The sequence below is a fragment of the Periophthalmus magnuspinnatus genome, chromosome 20 (genome assembly GCF_009829125.3).
Source record: "Periophthalmus magnuspinnatus isolate fPerMag1 chromosome 20, fPerMag1.2.pri, whole genome shotgun sequence".
Lineage (NCBI taxonomy): Eukaryota > Metazoa > Chordata > Actinopteri > Gobiiformes > Gobiidae > Periophthalmus > Periophthalmus magnuspinnatus.
Window position 1 is genome coordinate 9,186,008 of NC_047145.1, and position 21,341 is coordinate 9,207,348.

The 21,341-nt window shown below is 37.7% G+C and overlaps 1 protein-coding gene across 2 annotated transcripts in view; it reads right to left on the reverse strand.

The window, feature by feature from the left end:
- Positions 1 to 816: 816 nt before the first annotated feature.
- itgb1a (integrin, beta 1a) overlaps positions 817 to 21,341 on the reverse strand; it is a 50,029-nt gene continuing 29,504 nt past the window's right edge. Inside the window, exons 3-17 of one of the 2 annotated variants that reach the window (XM_033985537.2) lie at positions 20,718 to 20,803; positions 19,992 to 20,217; positions 19,232 to 19,402; positions 17,984 to 18,222; positions 17,133 to 17,288; positions 14,366 to 14,461; positions 12,137 to 12,226; positions 11,485 to 11,625; positions 10,201 to 10,403; positions 9,793 to 10,031; positions 8,534 to 8,756; positions 7,282 to 7,517; positions 5,309 to 5,475; positions 3,768 to 3,845; positions 2,667 to 2,745 (exon numbers count right to left, since the gene is read on the reverse strand). In XM_033985537.2, coding sequence (XP_033841428.1) covers positions 3,768 to 3,845; positions 5,309 to 5,475; positions 7,282 to 7,517; positions 8,534 to 8,756; positions 9,793 to 10,031; positions 10,201 to 10,403; positions 11,485 to 11,625; positions 12,137 to 12,226; positions 14,366 to 14,461; positions 17,133 to 17,288; positions 17,984 to 18,222; positions 19,232 to 19,402; positions 19,992 to 20,217; positions 20,718 to 20,803 — 2,351 coding nt within the window. In that variant the 3' untranslated portion in view covers positions 2,667 to 2,745. Of the gene's footprint in view, positions 2,746 to 3,767; positions 3,846 to 5,308; positions 5,476 to 7,281; positions 7,518 to 8,533; positions 8,757 to 9,792; positions 10,032 to 10,200; positions 10,404 to 11,484; positions 11,626 to 12,136; positions 12,227 to 14,365; positions 14,462 to 17,132; positions 17,289 to 17,983; positions 18,223 to 19,231; positions 19,403 to 19,991; positions 20,218 to 20,717; positions 20,804 to 21,341 lie in introns of both variants that reach the window. The other variant, XM_033985539.2, reaches the window with a different exon arrangement.

Here is a 21,341-nt window from a genome sequence, read left to right on the forward strand (position 1 = left end):
ACTTCCAAGTCAGTAAATAAAGTAATAATAATAATAATACATTTTATTTGTTAGGCGCCTTTCAAGGCTCTCAAGGTCGCCGTACACATATACACACATACACAATACAAATAGAACAATGTAAAATGATTAAAAATACATTTAAAAACAAATATAGATTAAAAGACAGAGCAGTTATGGTCAGAGTGGTCAGGATGAGAAGGCCTTTCTAAACAGATAAGTTTTGAGTTTAGATTTGAAGTGTGGGAGTGAGTGTGTGTTGCGGAGGTCGTGAGGGAGGGAGTTCCAGAGCTGGGGAGCAGAGCAGCTGAAGGCTCTGCTCCCCATAGTGACAAGACGGGCAGGAGGGACAGTGAGGTGCAGGGAAGAGGAGGAGCGGAGGGAGCGGGCAGGTGTGGAAATGTGAATGAGGTCAGACAGGTATGGAGGGGCCAGGTTGTGGAGAGCTTTGTATGTAAATAAAGTATGAACCTGAGTAGAGTCATTAATCAAAAACAAGTACAAGTCCAAATTACAAAAATCTGCTTCAATGGGTCAGCCATTAAAGCTGATTTTTTTTAAGTAACTATCCTTATCCCCGCCATGGTAATTTATTTAACTTTGAACTTAAAACTGTCATTTAAATAAAACATTTAAAAGTTGAACAACAAGAATCGGCAGACCTGAGCTACATATCTGCTGTGTCGTTATATTATAGGCTAACTGATAATGAATTAGTTTCACAATTTCCTTCTTATTGTAGTAGGCAAAATGCTAACACCATTTGAATTTTCTAAGAGACAAAGGTAGAAATGAATAATGACTTGAAATCAGAACTTTTGGTAGTTTCTTTAATAAATAACCATTGACAGCATTGGGAGAGAGCATGTTGGTGAAAGAAAAGGCACTTTGAAAACAACTCGGTGAAGGCTTGGGTGTGGTCAAAGAAAGGCATTCTGGTGGAACATATCTGAGGTTATGCGCGTTTCTTCAAAGCCCTAAAACAGTTCACAATCACGAACTCTCACTGACAGGAACATTTTTGGTGTGGCGAAAAAAACACAGGAAGAGGACCTGAGAAGCATAGTCTTACTGCACATTACAAATACAATAATACTTCAAAAACAAGCGTGGGTGTAGTAGCCTATATTACATCTCCATTGATTGTTCAGCATCCAAGTGGTTTACAGTCCCTTTGTGTGAGCAGTTCAATAGGCCTAAAACAAACTGTAAAATAGTGACTACTTCCTTTAAAATTAAAATCTTTGAGTACAATTTTAATACATTTTGTTCAAATTTACTTAAAAAAAAAAAAAGAGAAAGTAGTGGTGGGTGGAATTTTGATGAAATATACAGTAAGTTAATGTAATTGTTTAAGCTTTTCAAAATGGCTGCTGAGTCACTGACAGCGAGCCTAGCGTACTTCCAATTTCCCAAACACAATTATTATCCAAAAGGAAATAAGTTATAGCTAATAATTACACCAGTTTACATAACGTTAGTGCATTAGTTGAAAACGGTGTTAGCCTTTTTATATAGTAGGCCTTAATCATGTTTGTACAAAGGGTACTTCTTAACCTCATTTTATCCAGCATAGTATGAAATCAGTTACGTATAACATACACTGGTAGCTAACCTGTATTAGCCTAATTATAATATCTGAATAAATTAGCTACATATTTAGCCCATTGCTAATATTCTTAACATAGGCAACAGTACGCTCACATACGACACGATTTGGCAACGTAAACTTTCCATATTTCTATTTTCAGAAAGAAAAGTCAATCATTAAAGATGAACTATGTAACTTTTCTAGTGGATGGTTTGCCACAAGCTTGTGTCCATGGAGATTACTTATTACTTTGCCTGGAATGTTCCACAGCACTGAACATATCTCCATAAAAACAAGGAGTTGACACTACCAGGCCAAGTGGCAGGTCAGATCTATGGACAGGCGAGCCCGCTCACAGTAAGAATGTTTTTCAAGGTATTTAAATGAATACACCTGTAATGGAGTAAATGCAAGATAGATTCATGCTATACAGTGGAACATTCTTGGCAAAGCAATAACATCTCCACAGTGGACCCTAGAAAAGATACATGGTAAATCTTTAAAGTTGCAGTTTAACAGAATTGCAACTAAATTATGACATGTGTGAACTGTATTGAAATGTTTTGCACAATTTCATATTATTAGCCTGTGTAGCTATTTTGTGAATTAAATCTGCTAATGTTAACTTCAGAATCCATCTATCCTACTATACTTCCTTAGCCTACTATTTCTACTGCAGCTTTAGTTTCAACTCAGGCCCGGCTTGTCATACACAGAAGGTCAGTGCACGGAGAAAAAAGGAGTGATTGACAACACAGACACAACAGTTGTGAAAAACCATAATCCACAAATATATATATTCATACATCCAACGTGTGCACAATGTAAAATCATTATCATAATATCTGCCCATACCAGTCCTGCGGCAGGAAAAAGCACCTTCAACTTCAAAGTATATACACAGAACGCATTGTACAGAGCAAATTGGACAAATGCATATAACTCAATGGTGTTAGTAGAAATAGCCGCAGTGAATTGATGCTATATGGAAAGCAACAAAATTAAAAAAATACAAAGTTGATGGATTCTGCCTGTTTTTTTTTCCATCTGAAGTGTTGTTGAGGTGAAAAAGTCCATATTAAATGCTTTCACTTTCCTTCGTATTTGGGGTTGACAACGGTTGTCACGGCACTTTTGTAGATGGGATTTTCACCCTGGAAAAAAAGGGAAGTGTATAGTTAGTTATGTAAAAATAGGCAAAAACTGGACACACCTTGAATAGGCAGTTTATATCACACTGCAATTATAAACAAAACCATGCATTTTAAAATTTGACAAATTTGTAGTCTTTAACGCTGGTGCCGGTAGACTCTTTAGGTCATGGTTATTTTATTGCATAGGCTGCTAAATATCATTTCTGCTGATATCCTATACACATCCTATACATCCTATACACTGTTGTAATAAGACTATTTACTGAAATGACCCAGAAAGTCTGATAATGTTCAATGTTTATTTATACAAAGCCATTTATAGTTAGGTGAGGAATAAATAGGTAACAACTACACAACATAATTAGATAAACAGTTTCCTCTATTTTTCTTTGAAGAAAACAAATTCCATTTTTAGTCATTGCACTGGTACAAGTTATAGGGTATTAAAGATATAACATCAAAAACAGTACTGGAAAAAGCTGAACTGGTACATCCCTATTCAAAAATTGGTAAAAACAAAACAAAACCCTAAATAAAAAAAGTATATTGTATCTATGTATCTTAAAAAAAACCCAGAAAATTATATAATATACCAGTAGTATAGGTAGGCCTATACAATCCTTGATAGAATTACTAATAATATATTTAAAAGGCATTTTCAATTTCATTTTTTTAACAGTACTGTTTGAGCCTCCTTTGTCATACATACTTTTCAAATACATTTTCAAATATTTCCAAACCAGGAATATATTTCTGTGAGGTAACACTACAAACCTTTCAACCACTGTGGCGCCATATTTGAAAGACCTTATTTCCACTAGAGCAATATTATTTTTAAGTCGCAAAATGGAATACAACTTAGCGATCATTTAACACAACACACTCATGCAATTATTCCACCAAATTCATCTAATAGTGTTAAGGTTATTTGCAGTTTAATAATTTATTTAGAAAGGGAAATAAGGCATGAGACAGTCCAAACAGGAGGTGCAGAGTCATGCAGGAAACACAGAGATACAAACTTAAAGGGCTGCAGCTTTACGGCCGTAGCTCGGGTTCTGGAACTGGTTTATAGGGCTCTTGTAAATGGGGTTGTCTTGCTAAACATACAAAAGTGTCATGGTCAAAGAGAGACAGAAACAGAAACAAGTAACAGCACAAAGCAAAAGTAAAGGAATATTCTGAAGGACATGTGTGACAAAAGGCATGTGGTTGAAGAAGTAAAAGTACTGATACAGGAAAAAAAAAAAAAAACTTGAAGTGGAACTAAACACCTAAACTCCGCCTACAACTGCATTTCAAATAGAGCTGCTGTACTGAGCTGTACCTGGAGGACTAGAGAAAAAGGTGAAGGGGGAGGGGGGTGGCTAGATGTACAAGGAAGAGTGTGACTGGTCTAACACGTATCCACACGTCAAACTCCGCCCCTACAACCAGGTGTTTGTAATCAGAAACACCCGGCTGTAATCAGGGCAGTGCTGTGTGATGTCATATAATACTTGAAATCGCAGAGGACACTGAAGGCGGTACACACTTAGATTTAGGAGTTTTTGATCAGAAAGCTAGTGTGCACTCAAGTTGTCAAAAATTACTAGGAACAGTAGGCAATACTATTAAAACACCAAAAGGCAGATTTCCACTTGAACTAAAACTATCAAATAAAAAAAAGTGAAGTACCCATTAACATTTTTCATATAGTAGTGTGAATAAAGAATTGGGTGTTTTTTGTTATAGCTTGCGTGTTTGGTTTAATCAGTACAATAACAAAAATGTCAAATTAAAATGCCAACCTCCACATTTATCTTTGCAAGGCAACTCACTGATACTGTATTTAAAATCCATGTATAATATGAATGTATTATATCCTGCCACCACTAGAGGGAGGCAAATCATTGTTACTGAAGTCCATCATCTTCTCCACAGACAATGGGCTTTTTTCTTAAAATGTCACCGCTGCATTTTAAACAACAACATTTTTCCTCAATAACTATTTACAGTTCCCAACAATAAAAATGGGTGTATCCGTTATATTGTAATGATCTGAAATTTTGCATTTAGATCAAAGTTTACGCCTTTTGTTGTTCTTATAACTGTTTGTTGTTAATGTAACTGCTTTAATATGTGACACTTGGTTGCTATGTCGACAAGTTGACGTGAAGTTTCTATTGGTCAGTTACTGGTCTGTTTTGGAGACTGGCTCTAGTGAACTGAGACCGCTGCTGTTTTGCTCTAGTTTTGGCACGAGTTATGGCCAATAGTAGCCCTTGTGTTAAGAAAATAAACAACCAGAAGAAATTTGGCGTGTTTCCTTACACCAGAACGCGACAATATTAACAAAATATATCTGAATTTTAAACCTGTTATTTTTGTTTATATGAGTTTGTTTCTGGAAATGTGGAATTTGGTGCATTAAAAAAAAATAATTCCTACCATAATGTATAAGATCAACTTGTTTTTCCAGAAATGTATTGCTTTATATTCTGCTATCATAAGTTACGCTCCCTCATTGTTCTAACAGATACTACATTTGAATATAGCGCTTGTTCCACTTTCATCTACTGACCGTGTCCCACTTGGCGTTCATCTTCTCCTTCTCAAACTTGGCGAACTCTCTGCGGTCGTGGATGATCATGAGGAGCTTCCAGATGAGGAGCAGAGCCAGACCGATGAGCACGATGCCAGCCACCACGCCCGCTACAATGGGGATGATGTCAGGGCCAGCCGGGCAGTCTGCAAGGCACACACACACACACACACAGGGGTAAAAACTGATGCTACTGCTAACACTTGTACAGTCATAGTTGTCAAATCTGAAAAGGATATGGATAATTTTAGATCTGGCTTAGTGCTGTCTTCATATGGATATTTCAGACTCAATTTAAATAAGTTTGATGCAAATTTTTATACCATGACACACAACAGAACTAAACCAGAACTAAAATAACCCTAATAACTTGCAATCAGGGTCATCATTACTGACACAGCTATCAGTTGTACAGTGATTTGGTTGGTTTTAAATCAGGTGCCCTTCCAGCTCCAACTAGTCTAAATGGGCAGGTGTTTTACCCAGGGAAACATGACAAACTTTGAAACTTCAACTTTTTTGTTAGTGACTCAAACTCTCAACCTACTTTGCCACTTACGCCCTCAAGTGTGTAAAGGGTCTGTAGTATTTTTATTTATTTTTTTATTTGAGCAAAGTTTGTTCAGTACAGATATATTGTATAAGCAGTTCTTGAGGTCAAAACATGTCTGTGTTTCAGTGTCCAGAATCAGGAAGTGCTGATTATTGTGATGGCAAAAGTCTACTTTAGCGCCTAAGACTAAAGAAAAATGCTTATAAACTCATCATGGTGAATAATTAGGATGTTCAGAACACATAAAGTTAAGTGAGGAATAACTCGAGATCACTTCAAACCATTTAAAATGAATAGTTTCATTTTTAAGACAGTAAAAATCAGGTACAGCCCCTTTAGTAAGTCGATGAATAATGGGACAGTGTACTTCTGCTTTAGTACTTGTGTCAAAGTTATACAAATCTACCAATAGACCAAAAGTGAATCCCTTATTATGGCTCTGTTATGTCAGGAATAGTAAAAGCATTGGGGAAACACTGGTTTGGAGGTCCTAAAATAACAGCCCTGCCCCTCTGTGCTCACATGTGGCACTGTGCACCCCGCCCCTGTCATTATAGAGCCTTTCCACACCCTGCTGCAGTGGGCTCACACACTTTCACAACTCAGTGTCCCAACAGCAGGGAAAACAGAGACGGGTACTCCAATACAATACAGTTTCATTTGGTTAAACTACGATGATAAGCTATTCGTTAGGGTGATGTGCAGCTATTCATAGGAGGAGCCGACAACTTCACGGTTCTTTGTTGTGATGACGTTTACACCTTCCATTGGTCACTGCAGTTTTTTAACACAGAAGTCACGGGTGGGTTTGTTTAATGTTTAAGTTACAGAGAAGAGGGCAGATTTTTCAACAGAAAGTGTTAATAGAAATAAATGTTTGGCAAAGTGCTCGTTAAACCACGCATTACTAAGAATTATTGTGACTATTCTTTTACTATGTTTATATTCTCAGATCTGAAACTAATAATAAAGTCATAATTCTCACATACCAAGTCATTCTCACATGGCTTGCTTTTGTTTGTATGTCAACACAAAACTCCCCATAATTTTCTTGTATTCCTCCTCCTCTTCCCTTTCTTCCTCTTCCTCCTGCTCCTCCTATACCTTCCCCTTTCCTCATCTCCTCTTTCTCCTCTCCTTCTGCTCTTCCTCCTACTTCTCCTCTTCCTCTCCATCCTCCTCCTCTGCTCTTCCTCCTCTCATCTTCTTTTTATCTTTCATTTCCTCTTTCTCCTCTTGTTCCGGGCTCCTATCTCCGCCTCCTCCACTCCTTTTTCTTTTTCATTTTTTCCTTCCTTCCCTCCTCCTCCTCCTTTAGCATCTCTCCTCCCTCCTCCTCCTGCTCCTCTCTCCTTCTCCTCCCCCACCTCCTCTTTCTTCCTCCTCCTCCTGTTCTTACCGAGCGTGTCGACGACGTGCACCTCCTTCTCGGTGTTGTTGTTGACGGCGTAGGTGTAGTAGAACCAGCAGTCGTTGGCGTCGCGCTCCTTACAGTGCATGACGGGGTAGGTGGCGTCATTGGGCTGGGGCAGTTTGTCTCGGGCCTTCACTTTGATCAGGTTAAAGTAGCTGCAGTCTCTCTCACACGTGTCCTTCTTCTCACCAGTGCCAAACGTGCGGCACTGCACACACTCCCTGGAACACACAGAGGTTAGAAAGTAGTTTAGACAAGGTCAGAAAGTATCGGCAGCTGTGATGAATTATGAAACACTTGTCGAAAAGTATATCATTTATCCTAGTTTGAAAGTGGTTTAGTCCACATTAAGTCCTGGTTGTAGCTCGAAAACACAAATATTTCACCTGAAATATTGGAAACTGAAAACCGTTGTAAATTATTGATGAAATTTATATATATATATATTTATATATATATTTATATATATATTTATATATATATATATATATATATATATATATATATATATATATATATATATATATATATATATATATAAATATATATATACCTCATATATATATATACCTCATATATATATATATATATATATATATATATATGTGGTAGTACAGATACTTAAAAATTTTACTTAGGTGCAGTACTTTTACTTTTCTACTTTGGTAGTTTCCACTACTGTACATTTAGCTAACAATATTGTTTAGTCAGACCGATAAGCAATGACAATGTAATTATTCTAAAAGGTGTTGATAGAGAAACTGCACTGCTGTGCTGTACTGGGGGCTCGCACTGCCAGCTCAGTTCTTCTTATCTGTTATCTTGGCCTACGTCATCAGAGGTATAATACTCCCTACATTATCAGCATATACTCCCTTCAATAGCAGCATATCCAGACTGGACTGCACCAAACAGGAATGGACAACATTATCACAATGTCTTAAGCTTTTATGTCTCCAGGTGCTGGGTCCTGTACTGATGGTAAATAAACTTCTCCCGCTTCATGTGTCTTCTCTTCAACTCTTGGGCTACTACAACAGGGGTTTATTATGAGGAATACAGATTTAAAATACAATTTTTGAGAAGATTGTGGGCAATTGTGCAGGATTTCTGGGCAAGACACCATTTTGGGTGCAATAGCTACACCTAATCCATACTAAAGAGGTACTAACTGAATGCTGGTAACCCCTGTCCTCCTGTCTCCAAACCCGTGTTCCCCAGCCCAGTGGTGTCTCACTTGTGCTCGGTGCAGACCCCGGGGCAGGTGGGGCAGGTCTCACACGTGGGCCCCTGGAACTTGGGATCGGTGCATTTGCAGGTGCCACACTCACAGGTGCCGCGGCCGTTACAGATCTGCTTGTTACTGGCCATACACGTGCTGTTGTCCAGAGAGCAGTCACACGCACTGCCCGTCCAGGGGTGGTCACAGATGCACACACGGCACTCACAGCGCCCGTGTCCTGAGGAGGAGGGAGGGGGGGTGGGACAGAAGAGAGAAGAGAGAGACAGTGTTTAGATGATGGGGCAAATGTGACTTATTATTTGTTAACTGTTTATTAATTTGTTGACATTTTATTTAACCAGTTACAAAATACTATTTTAGATATTTGTCAGTTACATTTCTTCTATGCGTTTACTTAATAAATAATAATAATGCATTTTATTTATAAGTGCCTTTCAAAACACCCAAGGACACTGAACAAGATAAAAATTAGCTAAAAACATACAAATACAATAAAACATGACAAAAACTGATAATCCACGTGGAACCCGCATCAGTGTGTCCCATATTTGATTAGTAGGTTCCCGACTGAAGCTGGATTAGAAGGTTAACAAGATAACACCAGGTTTAACCCTGGTTTATACCAAAGTTGGATAATTTACTGCTCCAGATCATTAAGGTTGCTTAGGGACAACAGATGGGAAGAAGCATGTTGCTACAATGTGGGACTTTAATTAGAGGTATGCATTAATATGCACTGTCCCTATCAATCAAAAACATAAATAAGATCCTGTATTATATAAGGGTACAAGTCTCTGACCAGTTAGAGCAAAGACTGGATCTGTTTGAATATAGCCCACATATTGCCCTGTCACATTATATCACCTGTAGGCATTTTAAAGATCATAAGTTAATCTATATAATAAATATTTTAACATTTAAATGTTGCATTTCTCATTCGGCTGTGCATCTTAATGGTCTGCTTTGCACAAAATTTTGTTGAAATGTTATAGTTTTGTTTAACAGTTATTCATATAATTGTCTATACAACTAAACCAATTATGTAAGATTTTAAATCTTAGTTAGTTTAGTTGCTGAATAATACATAACAAAAATATATTTATATGTGTAATTCGATGCAATATGAAGTCAAAATAAAAAAAATCACCTTTTAAAAATTCACCAGCATTTAAAATTTGAAACTTTTTGAAAGAGTAATTATCCTCTGTTATCCTAGTTTGACCCTCCCCTCCCTGCCCTCCTTTAGCCCGTACCTCCACAGAGCTTGTTCCCTGATCGGTCGCAGTTGAAGTTGTCACACTGACAGTACTGCCCGCTGTAGCGCTCCTCTGGGTTCTCTCTCTTCTTGCACTCACAGGTCCCACACACACAGTCTCCGTTGTTGGAGCAGATGTCGGTGCCGTTGTCTTTGCGGCAGGTTCGGTCCATGTCCTCTGTGGCCACATCATTACTGCTGCACTCACACTGCCTTCCCACACGGCCCTCGTTACACCTGAGAACACAAAACAGTCAGGGTTAGTTTGGGCAATATGTTTCAAATTGGTAATAGATTCAGTGAAATAAGTTAAAAAAAAATTTTTATATATACAATCAAGACTTTTCTGTGACTGTGAGTTAAGTTCATAAAGCAAAAAATAAATGTGTAATATAGACGCTCTTACTTGCAGGCTCCGCACTCGTAGGTGCCGTTGCCGTGGTGACACAGAGGGCTGTTCTTGATGCCCTCCCGGTGGCACTCACACTCACATATGAAGTTGAGGACGATCTCCACCTCCTCAGTGAAGCCCAGAGGTTTGATCTTTATGGTCTCAGGTTTGCCTTGTTTGGGACAGCCCTTAGACGTGATGCTGATGTTAAATGTCACCTGAGACATGGAAGAATAATGACAAAAAATACTGATCATCCTTTAGATATAAGAATCGTAAGCGGGACTAAACACCTAAACCTCCGCCCACAACCACATTTCAAACTGCGGTGCTAAACTGGGGAGTACCTGGAGGACTAAAGAAGAGAATGAGGGAGGAGGACGAGTGGGATCTGGTGGGACAAGGAACAGTGTGATTGGTCTAACAGGTATCCACACTTCCCTGGCTGTAATCAGGAAAGTCTTTTGTGATGTCACCAACTACTTGAAGTTGATTGCATTGACCTATTTTGCACTAAAGATGACAAAAATGACTAGAAACTGTTAAAATGCTGTTAAAAGAACATGTACATAGTTTACTAGTTAAGAAAAGTGGATTTAGTGTTTAGTTTCACTTTAAAATAAGAAAAATCTGTATCTATATATTTCTTCAGATGAGCTATTCACTGCCATAAATACAATATTCACAATATTTTGATAAAAAAGAAACAATTTTCACTTCCACAACAAGGGGGTTTCAAAAACTTGTAGAATCAAGAACAAACTATGTAAATTAGGACATAGTAAGTAGTAAATTATAAGAGTACTGTACTTTAAAACAATATTGCTGAAGCTGAAGTACAAAGGTCTAAGAAATTAGTTAAATAAAAGTAAGTAGAAAAGTATGAGTACATTTTTTTTTCAAAAGATAGACTGCAAAAATTTGAAAAAAAATAAATCATATCTGAAGGAGCGGTGCAAGAAACATAAAACATTTCACATTATCAACATAAAGCTTTGGTCACAGTGGGAAGAGTAACCCAAACTTATACTCAAGTAAGAGTATTATTACATCAAAATATATTACTCAAGCAGGAATAAAAGTACGGTGCCAGAAAACTACGATTTTACTACCAAGTTACTCAACTAAATATACCTGAAAATAGATACAAAAGGCCTTCCCCTCCTACTTTGTTTTTGGGAGGGGAGTATATCGAAAATAACAACTTTAAATGCCAAATAAAATAATGAAAGTAATGCCTGTTTGACTTAGTAGAGTGAAGAGATATTTTGTAGACAGTTTTAGTCATCTGAAGCTCACCTCGTCCCCTATGGAGATGTTGGAGCACTTGCGTCCGTTCTCGCCCTCGTTGACCACTCCGTTCTTGCAGCGTGCCGTGTATCCGATGGTCACTCCCTCTGGAAGTTTACTGTTCTCCAGGATCACCTCGGAGGAGAGCGACTGAGAGCGACAGGAGAGAAAGCACAAATGTTTTTATTATAACCCCCATGTGGAATGTGTCTGCTGGCTTTGTTTAGACAGATCTCTGTGCACTAAGTCAGGGGTAAGAGGCAGATTTACAAATATGCTAATATGAATAAAATGTACTGTCTTCAGATAATACTCGCACACAAATTATGCACAATACAGACGGTAAAATAGTGTCATAATTTGGTTTCATAATAGTAACACAATTCTGTTTCCCAGTCTTCGAATCATAATCATAATTGATACACTAATTAAATCTATTATATACACATAAATGATCACAGCTATAATCCATTTAATCCATTTAATTATATGCTTTTTCAGGCATTCAAAATTGCTTTAACTGTATTTTTAAATATTTGTAAAATGAGGAATGAGGTTTTAACTGTGGCAACTGTGTAAAATGGACTAGTTATTTTCAGTTTCTTAATACAGCCATAAAGTTAAGTACAGCACCTTTAAAATGCTTATTTTTCTTACTTACGTTGTATGCATCTATGATGAGGTTGATCACGTTGCTTGAGTTGGCTGAGAGGGTGCCCACTGCAGACTTTGGTATTAAATTTTTCAGCTCCTAAAAAAAGAGAATCAAATGATTTTGTTGATCTTATGATCAGAGGAATTCAAAGGAAAACAGTGGAGGAAAGTGGTAGGAATTTGGTACTTTTTTGCATCCAATTTATCATCTAATGACATTGGAGCAGCAAATTATTTAAGATGCATCACACTAGTCCAAAACTAAAGCAGGACTAGAACAAACCCCTAAGAAAAGTACATTTAGAATAATATAGGACCTTAAAGATAGGGATGTAACGATAACTGAAATATCGTGATATTGTATCATCAAAAGTCTCACAATAATATTGTGGGCTGTCACAATATATCAAATCACAAGGTTATATAACGTGCAACAACAATTTTATGGAAGGCTGAAACTTCTGTAAATTGCATAGTAGTTATTATAGACTAACAAACAAAACACCCGTCTGGTGTTAAATTCATGTTTAAATTGGCAAAAAGAGTTTTCAGTGTTGATGACATAAAGCTCAGTTCAGTTCAGGATGCAGCGCTATTTCCTGTTTTTTGTATTTTTCTTCTCAACTTTTCCTCACATACTGCCACTTAACTATGATAAAACTATGATAGATATTTACAATAGGCACTAGCCAACCAAAGTAAGTTATAATTAGAAAAACATGAAAACCTATACACTTCAAACTCTCCACCCGGGTTCAAATAGTGCCCGAGAGAGATCACTAGATTACACATGCATGGACAACATCTAAAACCTCTTCAGGAATGTTTTTGATGATGGAAAGTTATACCATGGTTGAAAGCTTCAAAAAGTTGATTTTGCGTAATACCCCCTCCCCTTAAATAAATCTAATACTTCTCTGTCTCCTGCTTGTGCCTTGGCTATTTTAAATCAGCCCTAAAATTGTAGTGCTGGTGTTATTCTTTGTGCTTCTGTGTGGAGACATAATAAAAAGCATGTTTATCAAATTCAGCTGTGTGAGAGTGACCCGGAGAGGCAGCTCTGGTGAGTTTAGCTCTGCTACTGTTAACTGGAAGCAGATGTGAGGGCGCTGCAGTCCAGGTGGAGAGTGTTATAATGGAGCACAGGTTTAAAGTGCATGTGGCAGGTTAAACTTCTCATTTCACTTTACAAGGGCCCATATTACGCTATTTTCTGATCAGTGTTATGATGTTGTTTCCTCATTAAAAACACACCTGGAGTGTTGTTTTCTTTCATTCACACATGTTTAACAGCATATTTAGGCTGAGTTCTCCTCTCAAACTGAAAACTGGTAATACAGGAAAGATCCACCATGTTTTTAAACTCTCTACACCTTCACTAGAATCATTTGAATGATTTCAGCCCTGAAACTACCTCTTTTTACTGAACTAAAGGTAGCTGTTGACTTGAAAACTATCACTTCATGACATCACAAGGTGATTTTGGAACACTAGAGTCAGTTGTATTTTTTCCTATAGCCGTTAGCATTAGCTCAGGAAAATCTCAAATGCTGTATAATCCAGAGTGTGTCAGGTGGTACCAACCCATCGAAAACATTTATGTGAGCTCAGAGTCTTATTAAAAGTCATTGCTGAGGGTGTAAACAGATTGCATGCTTTAATAAGGGCATTGTCTTCACATTCTCTGCAGTGGTGTGTGGTGAGGTTTACAGCTGGTGAGGAAAAGTGCACTGGGCTCAAAAATGTTGTTAGCCACTGAAATGCACTACATTTTTATATTTGCTTTACAAATGTATAAGAATCATGTTTTCAAATAAAAACACAGAACATTAATTATTTTGTTTATACATGAAAAAGGGAAAGAAAAAATCTTTCAGAATCTTAATACTAGGCTATAGTTAATGTGTTACCTAATTATTTATTTTGTTAGTAAAAAGGCTCAGTTAAACCGTGTAGTGAAATTTGACACCGTCTGGTTTAAACTTATAGTCCATATATTTCCAAAGACACTGCCCTGCACAGAGACAGACATTGATTCTATGTCTATTAATGTCCATGGGTAGAACTCAGCACTACTTCCTGTAGTTTTATACTTTGCTTCTCAGATTTCTTTCTCCACAAATAGCCACTAAATCTTTGATAAATACTGACCACAAGTACTATCCCACCAACCCAAGTAATAATTAGAACTACATGAAACCCTGTCATATGCAGTGTGAAGAGCAGAGGAGCTGACCTGGTACACAGGCTGGAACTCCTCTGTGACGGCGAAGATGGTTTGGATGTTGTTGTCGCTCAGCTTCTGCACCAGGTGAGCGATGGAGGGGTAGTCCTGGAGACAGGAAAATCATAAAATTATAAAATACATGAAGGTTAAAGTGTTTTGGCAATAAAGTCTGATCAATTTATTTTTAGTTTTAGTCAAGATTTAATTAAACTTAGGCTAATTTTAGTTGTAGAAATGCCACATATAGTTAGTCAGTTAAATCAACTGCAGTACATTTAGTAACCAATCAGAAAAAAAAGGTTTTACTGCCCTTGTTGGTGAACGAAATTGATTGCTCCAAGTGCTAAGTCATTCTCCCTTCAGAGTGCTATTACAATGCAGTCAGTATGCATCCCGCTAATGAAAGTACTAAACATCGCATCAGGTTTGTGAAGTTGTAGTGCATTGTTTTGTATCATGTTTTTGTATATTTATGAAACACGGCTGTGCAGGAGCATGAGTGATGTAGGCTTGTGGGGTGAGTCTTGTACAGCCCCGGAGAGATGGTAAGATTATTCAAACATGCATGGATGACATCTAAAACTTCTTCAGGCATGTTTTTGATTAAATTGATTTGGCATAAACCCCCCTCTAAATATTATTAATGTGCTGTTTATAGTAATTTCAAAAATGTTTAGTATTTGATAGATTTCCAAAGTATATGCTACAGTATCGGGGTTTGTGTGTGTATTAGCTTAAGCCTGGTAATGAATACAGCGCCTAGCACTTAGCATTCCTCTCACTAGCTCCATGCAGTATTTATGTTTGAATAATGGGTCCCCAGCCACACTGTAAATGTTTACAGTGAGCAGATGTATTTGTACTGCACATCATGTTGCTAAGCTGCTACCATAATATAATCTAACAACTAAAACATGTTTCCTTATTTGAATAAAAATGTGATAACAATGAGCAATCTTTAATTACATCACTTCAACAATACTTCATCTACTGTCCATACTGTATATTTATATTTATGTTCAGTCAAAGTCTATTTTTATGCTAACACCTTATTTCATGCCTCTTCCTATTGATTGTTTTATGTTCACTGACAACGATTCTGAGTATATTTTTAAACATTGTGTTAGTGCGTGAATACTTTTTAAACTTGTTTTACAAGTATGAATTTATTCCACAATAATCACAATTAACACACAATTAACCCCATTTAATTTATGAAAAGAAAATTGGTAACACTTTATAATCTTTATAATAACTTCACTTAAGCTTTCATTCACGCAAAACAAGATTGAGGCTTAGTAAATACTTAATTAACACCCAAACCTATTATTTAAATATTTTACTGAGTCTTAATTACTCCCTCCTAACCCCTTACTTCCGTAGTTACTAAGGCAAGGCAAGGCAAGGCAAGTTTATTTGTATAGCACAATTCGTACACAAGGTAATTCAAAGTGCTTTACAGAATAAGAAAGACATTAAAATCACACAAGTGAAAACATAAATAATCACCCAATCTGCAGCTCTCTCACCCACTCGTTTGCACCCTTTAAAAACTCTCTCTCGCACTCTTTAAACACTGTCTTGCTCAGTTTAAGAACTTTCCCATTACTTTACAAAAAACTTTCCTGTCACTTCTCAAATACTTTCCTGTCACTTTACTATGTCTAATATGCAGCATTGAGGTCCAGGACCTTGGCATTTTTTCTAGACCAACTTCTACTAACAAAAAGCCATTATTATTAATCTATTATTATATTTGTTTGTGCAAGTGGATTAGATTAATATGTAGTTGGCCTGTGAGCGTCTCTTGTGTCAGTGTGTGTGCAGGGAGAGGAGGACACACTGGACACAGGAAGCATCAGCCGAGAGGACGGGGCCGTGCTCTCATTGACAGCAGATACTGAGAAGTCTAGGAACACTTTAGAACCCATAATGATGTTTCATACCGCACAAGCTTTTAGTCACTTTTTATTTTGTGACAATCGACTTCTTAATCACAGACCTATGAGTTTTTAGACAGTAGTGGAAATAATTACATTTATGTTCAATTATTGGCAACTTTGAAAAGTCTTAGACTCTAATGTTGCCTGAGTGACACTGTCCATTCAGTGTGAGGTTAAAGGTTGACACAGCGATGGAGTTGGAGAGCAGGGACAGAGCTCAGGGGGGCAGCAGACGGTTGGGGGCTCTACTAAGATGTGAGCAGAAGCATGACAGAAACAATTTCAAATGTGTAGGTGTTACATAATGGCTTATTGCCAACAACAAAGTTAAATCTGTCAACTGGACAAATCTTGTAGGAGTAAAGATGTTTCGCTGCTCATTCAAGCCGTTTCTTCAGTTCTGGAGAACAGAGTTAACAGATTTAACTTCATTGTTGGCTATGGATCAGACCTGGATGACTGAGGGTCTACACAGACATAATGGCTTATTATAAAAACTAGAACGAATCATAATTGATACACTAATTAAAGACATGGAATTGATCATATGCCCTCCTTATATTTATTATTACTGTATTGATACTGTAATAATATTACTGTAATTTTCTATCAAAATTAACCTCCAGACCATCCACCTACAAGACTAGACCTGCACCACCTGCTACAAGTCAATACACATAGTCACTATTCAGCATAATATTCAGGGAGTCTATCAATGAACGGCTTATAATTATATCCAAAACAACAGTCATTATTTTAACTTACGGTAATATTAATTAAGTCTTTGTTCATGATTAATTAAGGTGTAGTTATTATAAAGTAGTAGCACTCACATAGTAGTGACTCATGGTGTAGACGTTGTTCTCCAGGTGACACTTTCCGTCGTTGGGGAGGACGATGCCGCCGAGTTTACCATCTCCAGCAAAATGGAACCCGGCGTCTGTGGAGAAGACCAGCAGGCGGGTCACATTCCTCCAGCCAATCAGGTCCTGCAAAAGCACACACATGACACAACATGGTCAAATACTTCATACAGAATGTTCAATTATTTATTCAACTCACAAATGTAAATGATTTTGAATTGAGATGAACACTTTTTTCATTTGAGTACTCTGGTTTCACAGATGGAATAAAGTACACATTTTCTTAAACTAAATTATTATAGTATTGATGTTAATTTAGTTTGAAAAATAAAAAATAAAAACACTCACAATATTAGAAACAATTAAAATAATGTCAAATTTAGTTACAACTACTGAAATTTGATTAATAATTCTGAATGCAAGTTGTTTTAAAGGTACAGTATGTAACTTTCTGCACGAATTCCATGGAAATAGAAAAAATTCCATACTTCAGAACATGGTGCATAGAGATGGATACATTTTAAGCCATAATGTGGAATATTATAGCTAAAGGAACAACATTTCCATAGAAACAACCAGCTGATTTCACTGCAATAAAACCAACAAAAAATTTTAACTCGCCTCTTGTAATTTTTTTTTCCAGTGAATCCAGATAGTGCTGCAAAATACTCATAAAGGTGGATTTTGCATAACAGGTCACATTAAACTTTCAATTTAATAGACCTACTCCACAAATCGGCTTGTAAATTCTCTCATAAAACACCTCGTATAAACAGTTGCTCTGAGTTAAAACAGTTAAACATTTTTATAGCGCTTCTTACCCCACACACGGCCACTTGCATGATAGCATCAAAGCCTCCTTCTGGAGAGTCCAAGTTTCCCGAGATGTGCTGCTGTCCCACCAATGTGTTGAACTTCTTCCCGTCGCTAGTTAGCTTTAGCACGTTCTTGTAGCTAAAGGGGCTAGTGCAGTTCTGGTCTCCTGTGCATGGATTTAGCAATTTAGCTGGTGTGGTGCTAATATAAGGCATGACGGTTTTCTCCACAAACGAACCAAACCCTGAGAAGAAAGACAAGATTGTAAGAAAACTGACACCCAAAATGCTTCTGGAATGTCTAGAACAGAGCAAGATCAGTCAACTTGGGTGGCAGTGAGCAGGCTCGGGCCTCAATAAAATTTGACACCTGAGAATGGTGAAAAGTGATTTTCTGCTGGTTGAGTAATTGTCCTCTGACCCAAAGGTTGGCGGTTTGATACCTGCCCCCACTAGAGCACTCTGCAAGACACCTGATAAATAAGTAATGGTAAGCGTCTTTAAAAAAACAACATTTTACATCAAGTTTAATCTCTAATTGAAGATACAGTATGTACATTTCTGGAGGTGGCATGTCACCTGCATGATGCCATAGAAACAGAAAGCCATACTTCTCAACAATATCCACAGAGGTATATAGGTTTTATGTCATACTGCGTGTGGAATGTTACAGCCAAAAGAACAACACTTCCATGGAAACAAACAGGAGCAGGCCCTTTTCCAGACCAAATAAGAGTCAGGTTTGTAGAGATGCAAGCCCGCTCACAGTAAGACAGTAAGTTTTCCTATATTTTTCAAAGTTATAAAAACTATCAAAATGATTAAAAAAATATATTTTAGTTTAATTTATTTTTTGTTAAAAAATGAAATACTGTGGCTTTGAAATCACACAATTTGCCATGTGGAAGTCATACTTTTTCCTGCAAGTCAACTATGTAACCTTTGTGTCAATACAAATAAAATCGGGGGCGACAGTAGCTCAGTTGGTAGAGTGTTTGTCCACTGATCCGAAGGTTGGCGGTGCGATTCTAACTCACACAGATGAATGCTGTTGTTGTGTCCTTGGGCAAGACACTTAACCCACCTTGCCCTCAGTGTCTGCGTACACTGGTGTGTGAATGAGTGTGTGAATGGGGTGGTTCCTTGTTGTAAAGCGCTTTGGGTGCCTTGAAGGTAGAAAAGCGCTATAGAAAAATGTGACCATTTACCAGATCATGTTAGAAAAACACATGTTTTGTCAGAGTAGGCCCTCACCTATTCTGAAGTCTGAGGTGATCTTTGACATCTCCAGCATCAGGCTGGTGCCCAGGTTCTTAACATTCTCCAGATCGTCCTTCATGGAGTAGGACAGGTCCATGAGGTAGTACAGGTCGATGGGGTAGTCCTCCGCACGCTTGAACGTCAATGTAAACGACTGGGGCTCACCTAGACAAAGAAATTCTATTAGAGATATGTTCACTCACAGAACTAACAACTATATTTCAAGTGTTACAGATAAAGATTTTATGAACTGTGGAAAGAGTTGCATATTTCTGATTCTGCTTATATTAACAATTATATTATTATTAACAATATGTACATTTGTGGAGGTGGCATGCCAACAGCATGATTCCATAGAAATTAAAACCATACTTTGGAACATTTTACATGCATATAGGTAAGTTTAATGCCATGGAAGATTATAGTCAAATAAAAATAAGCAGGATGTGGTCCTCTCATAGGCCACATCCTGATGCCAAGACACCTACTCACACTACAGACACATTGTATGGATGTTTACACGTCCTTACTGTGAATAAGGAGTTGTTATTTTAATTCTGCAAAGACATGTTTTTGGTGTTCATACGGGCGAGGACTGCATGAGTCTGGACACACCTGGTGTCAGGGTTATGTTCAGGGTTAGGTCAAGTACATTTAAATTAGGCTATTTTGGCATGGAAGTGGAAAAAGAGCATACACAATGTTTAACCAGTGTTCCATCCCAATATGAGCATTAGAAGAACCAGTGTCGTACCAGAGCGCAGGAGGAGGTTGATCTTCTGTGGCTGTATTTGTGTGATGTCTTCAGGTTTGAGTTTCTTCTTGTCTGGGCCCTTGCCCCGGTTGGTCACGGCCTTGTTTTTGAGGATGTTCTGGTCTCCTCGTGGGTTCTCGATCATGTCCTCTCTGCATCCTTTGTTTCGGAGCGAATGGATTTCGTCACAGCGCGTTGACACAGTTTCGCCTTGTTTCAGGAAGTCCTACAGACAATGAAGAGCAATTAGAGCAAGATTATAATCTGATTACCAGAAAAACAGTTTGGAATACTAATTTAAAGGCCCTGTACCTGATTTTTACTATCTTAAAACATGTGAAAAACATAACTACTTAATTTTAAATGGTTTGCAGTGGTTATAAGTGCTTTTCACAACTCTCAGACCCCACTGTGGAGTTTTTCTGTGACAGTAATGCTAATTTTACTCAAATACATGGGGAAAAACAAGTACAGGGCCTTTAATTTACAAATTCAACATATTTAATACAACATTTTGGATTTCTGAGGGACAGGGTACCATATTTTAAGTCCTTTAGTTCAGATTAATGTTTCTAAGTGCAGATACAATGTATTAAAGCATGGACCTAAACTGAACAAGGACTAAAACAGGAACAATCCAAGACAAGTGTGAATTTTATTGCAAATCCATTTTAAAGCATCATTTAAACTTCTATACAGTATGACAGCTGTGTTATAAATACATACAGGATCTTTACACCAGCCGCACTTGGCCCCAGCCTGGATGCACTCTCCACAGTACTTGGCGTTGGCGCTGATGCACTCGTTCCCCTCTGGAAAAACAAAGAGAGGAGGAGAGAGAGAGTGAGAGTGGTGCAGAGGAGGCAGCCTATAAGCCCTCCATGTTTATACATCACTGTGCCTGGAACGCAATAGGAAACAAGAGACACAGGCGGAACGTTCTGGCTTTTCCATTAGCCAATTCAAAGGTGGAGCTAGCTGCATCTCTGCCCGCTAACATCGTAATACAGAAGGAGACATGAGAGTGTTCTGCATGTAGGCTTTGTCATTCAATGGGGTAGGTAGTAATGTTGCTATGATACAAAAATTTCAAACTCGATTTCGTTACTAAGGAATAGACTCGATACTCAGTACCGCGGTGGTCCATGGGTGTATACTGGTCTATGTGTCTCAACATCATTCTCAAGCTATTCAGGAAAGGTTCATTTCTGTCCGGTGAATGTGCATTTTTACTATTGACGCTTGTTCAAATTAGTATCTAGTTTAGGATCAATAAGTATCTGATTTTTGATACTTTTGACAACCCTAGTAGTAGTAGTATTGTCATGTTACTAAAATTTCATACTAAGA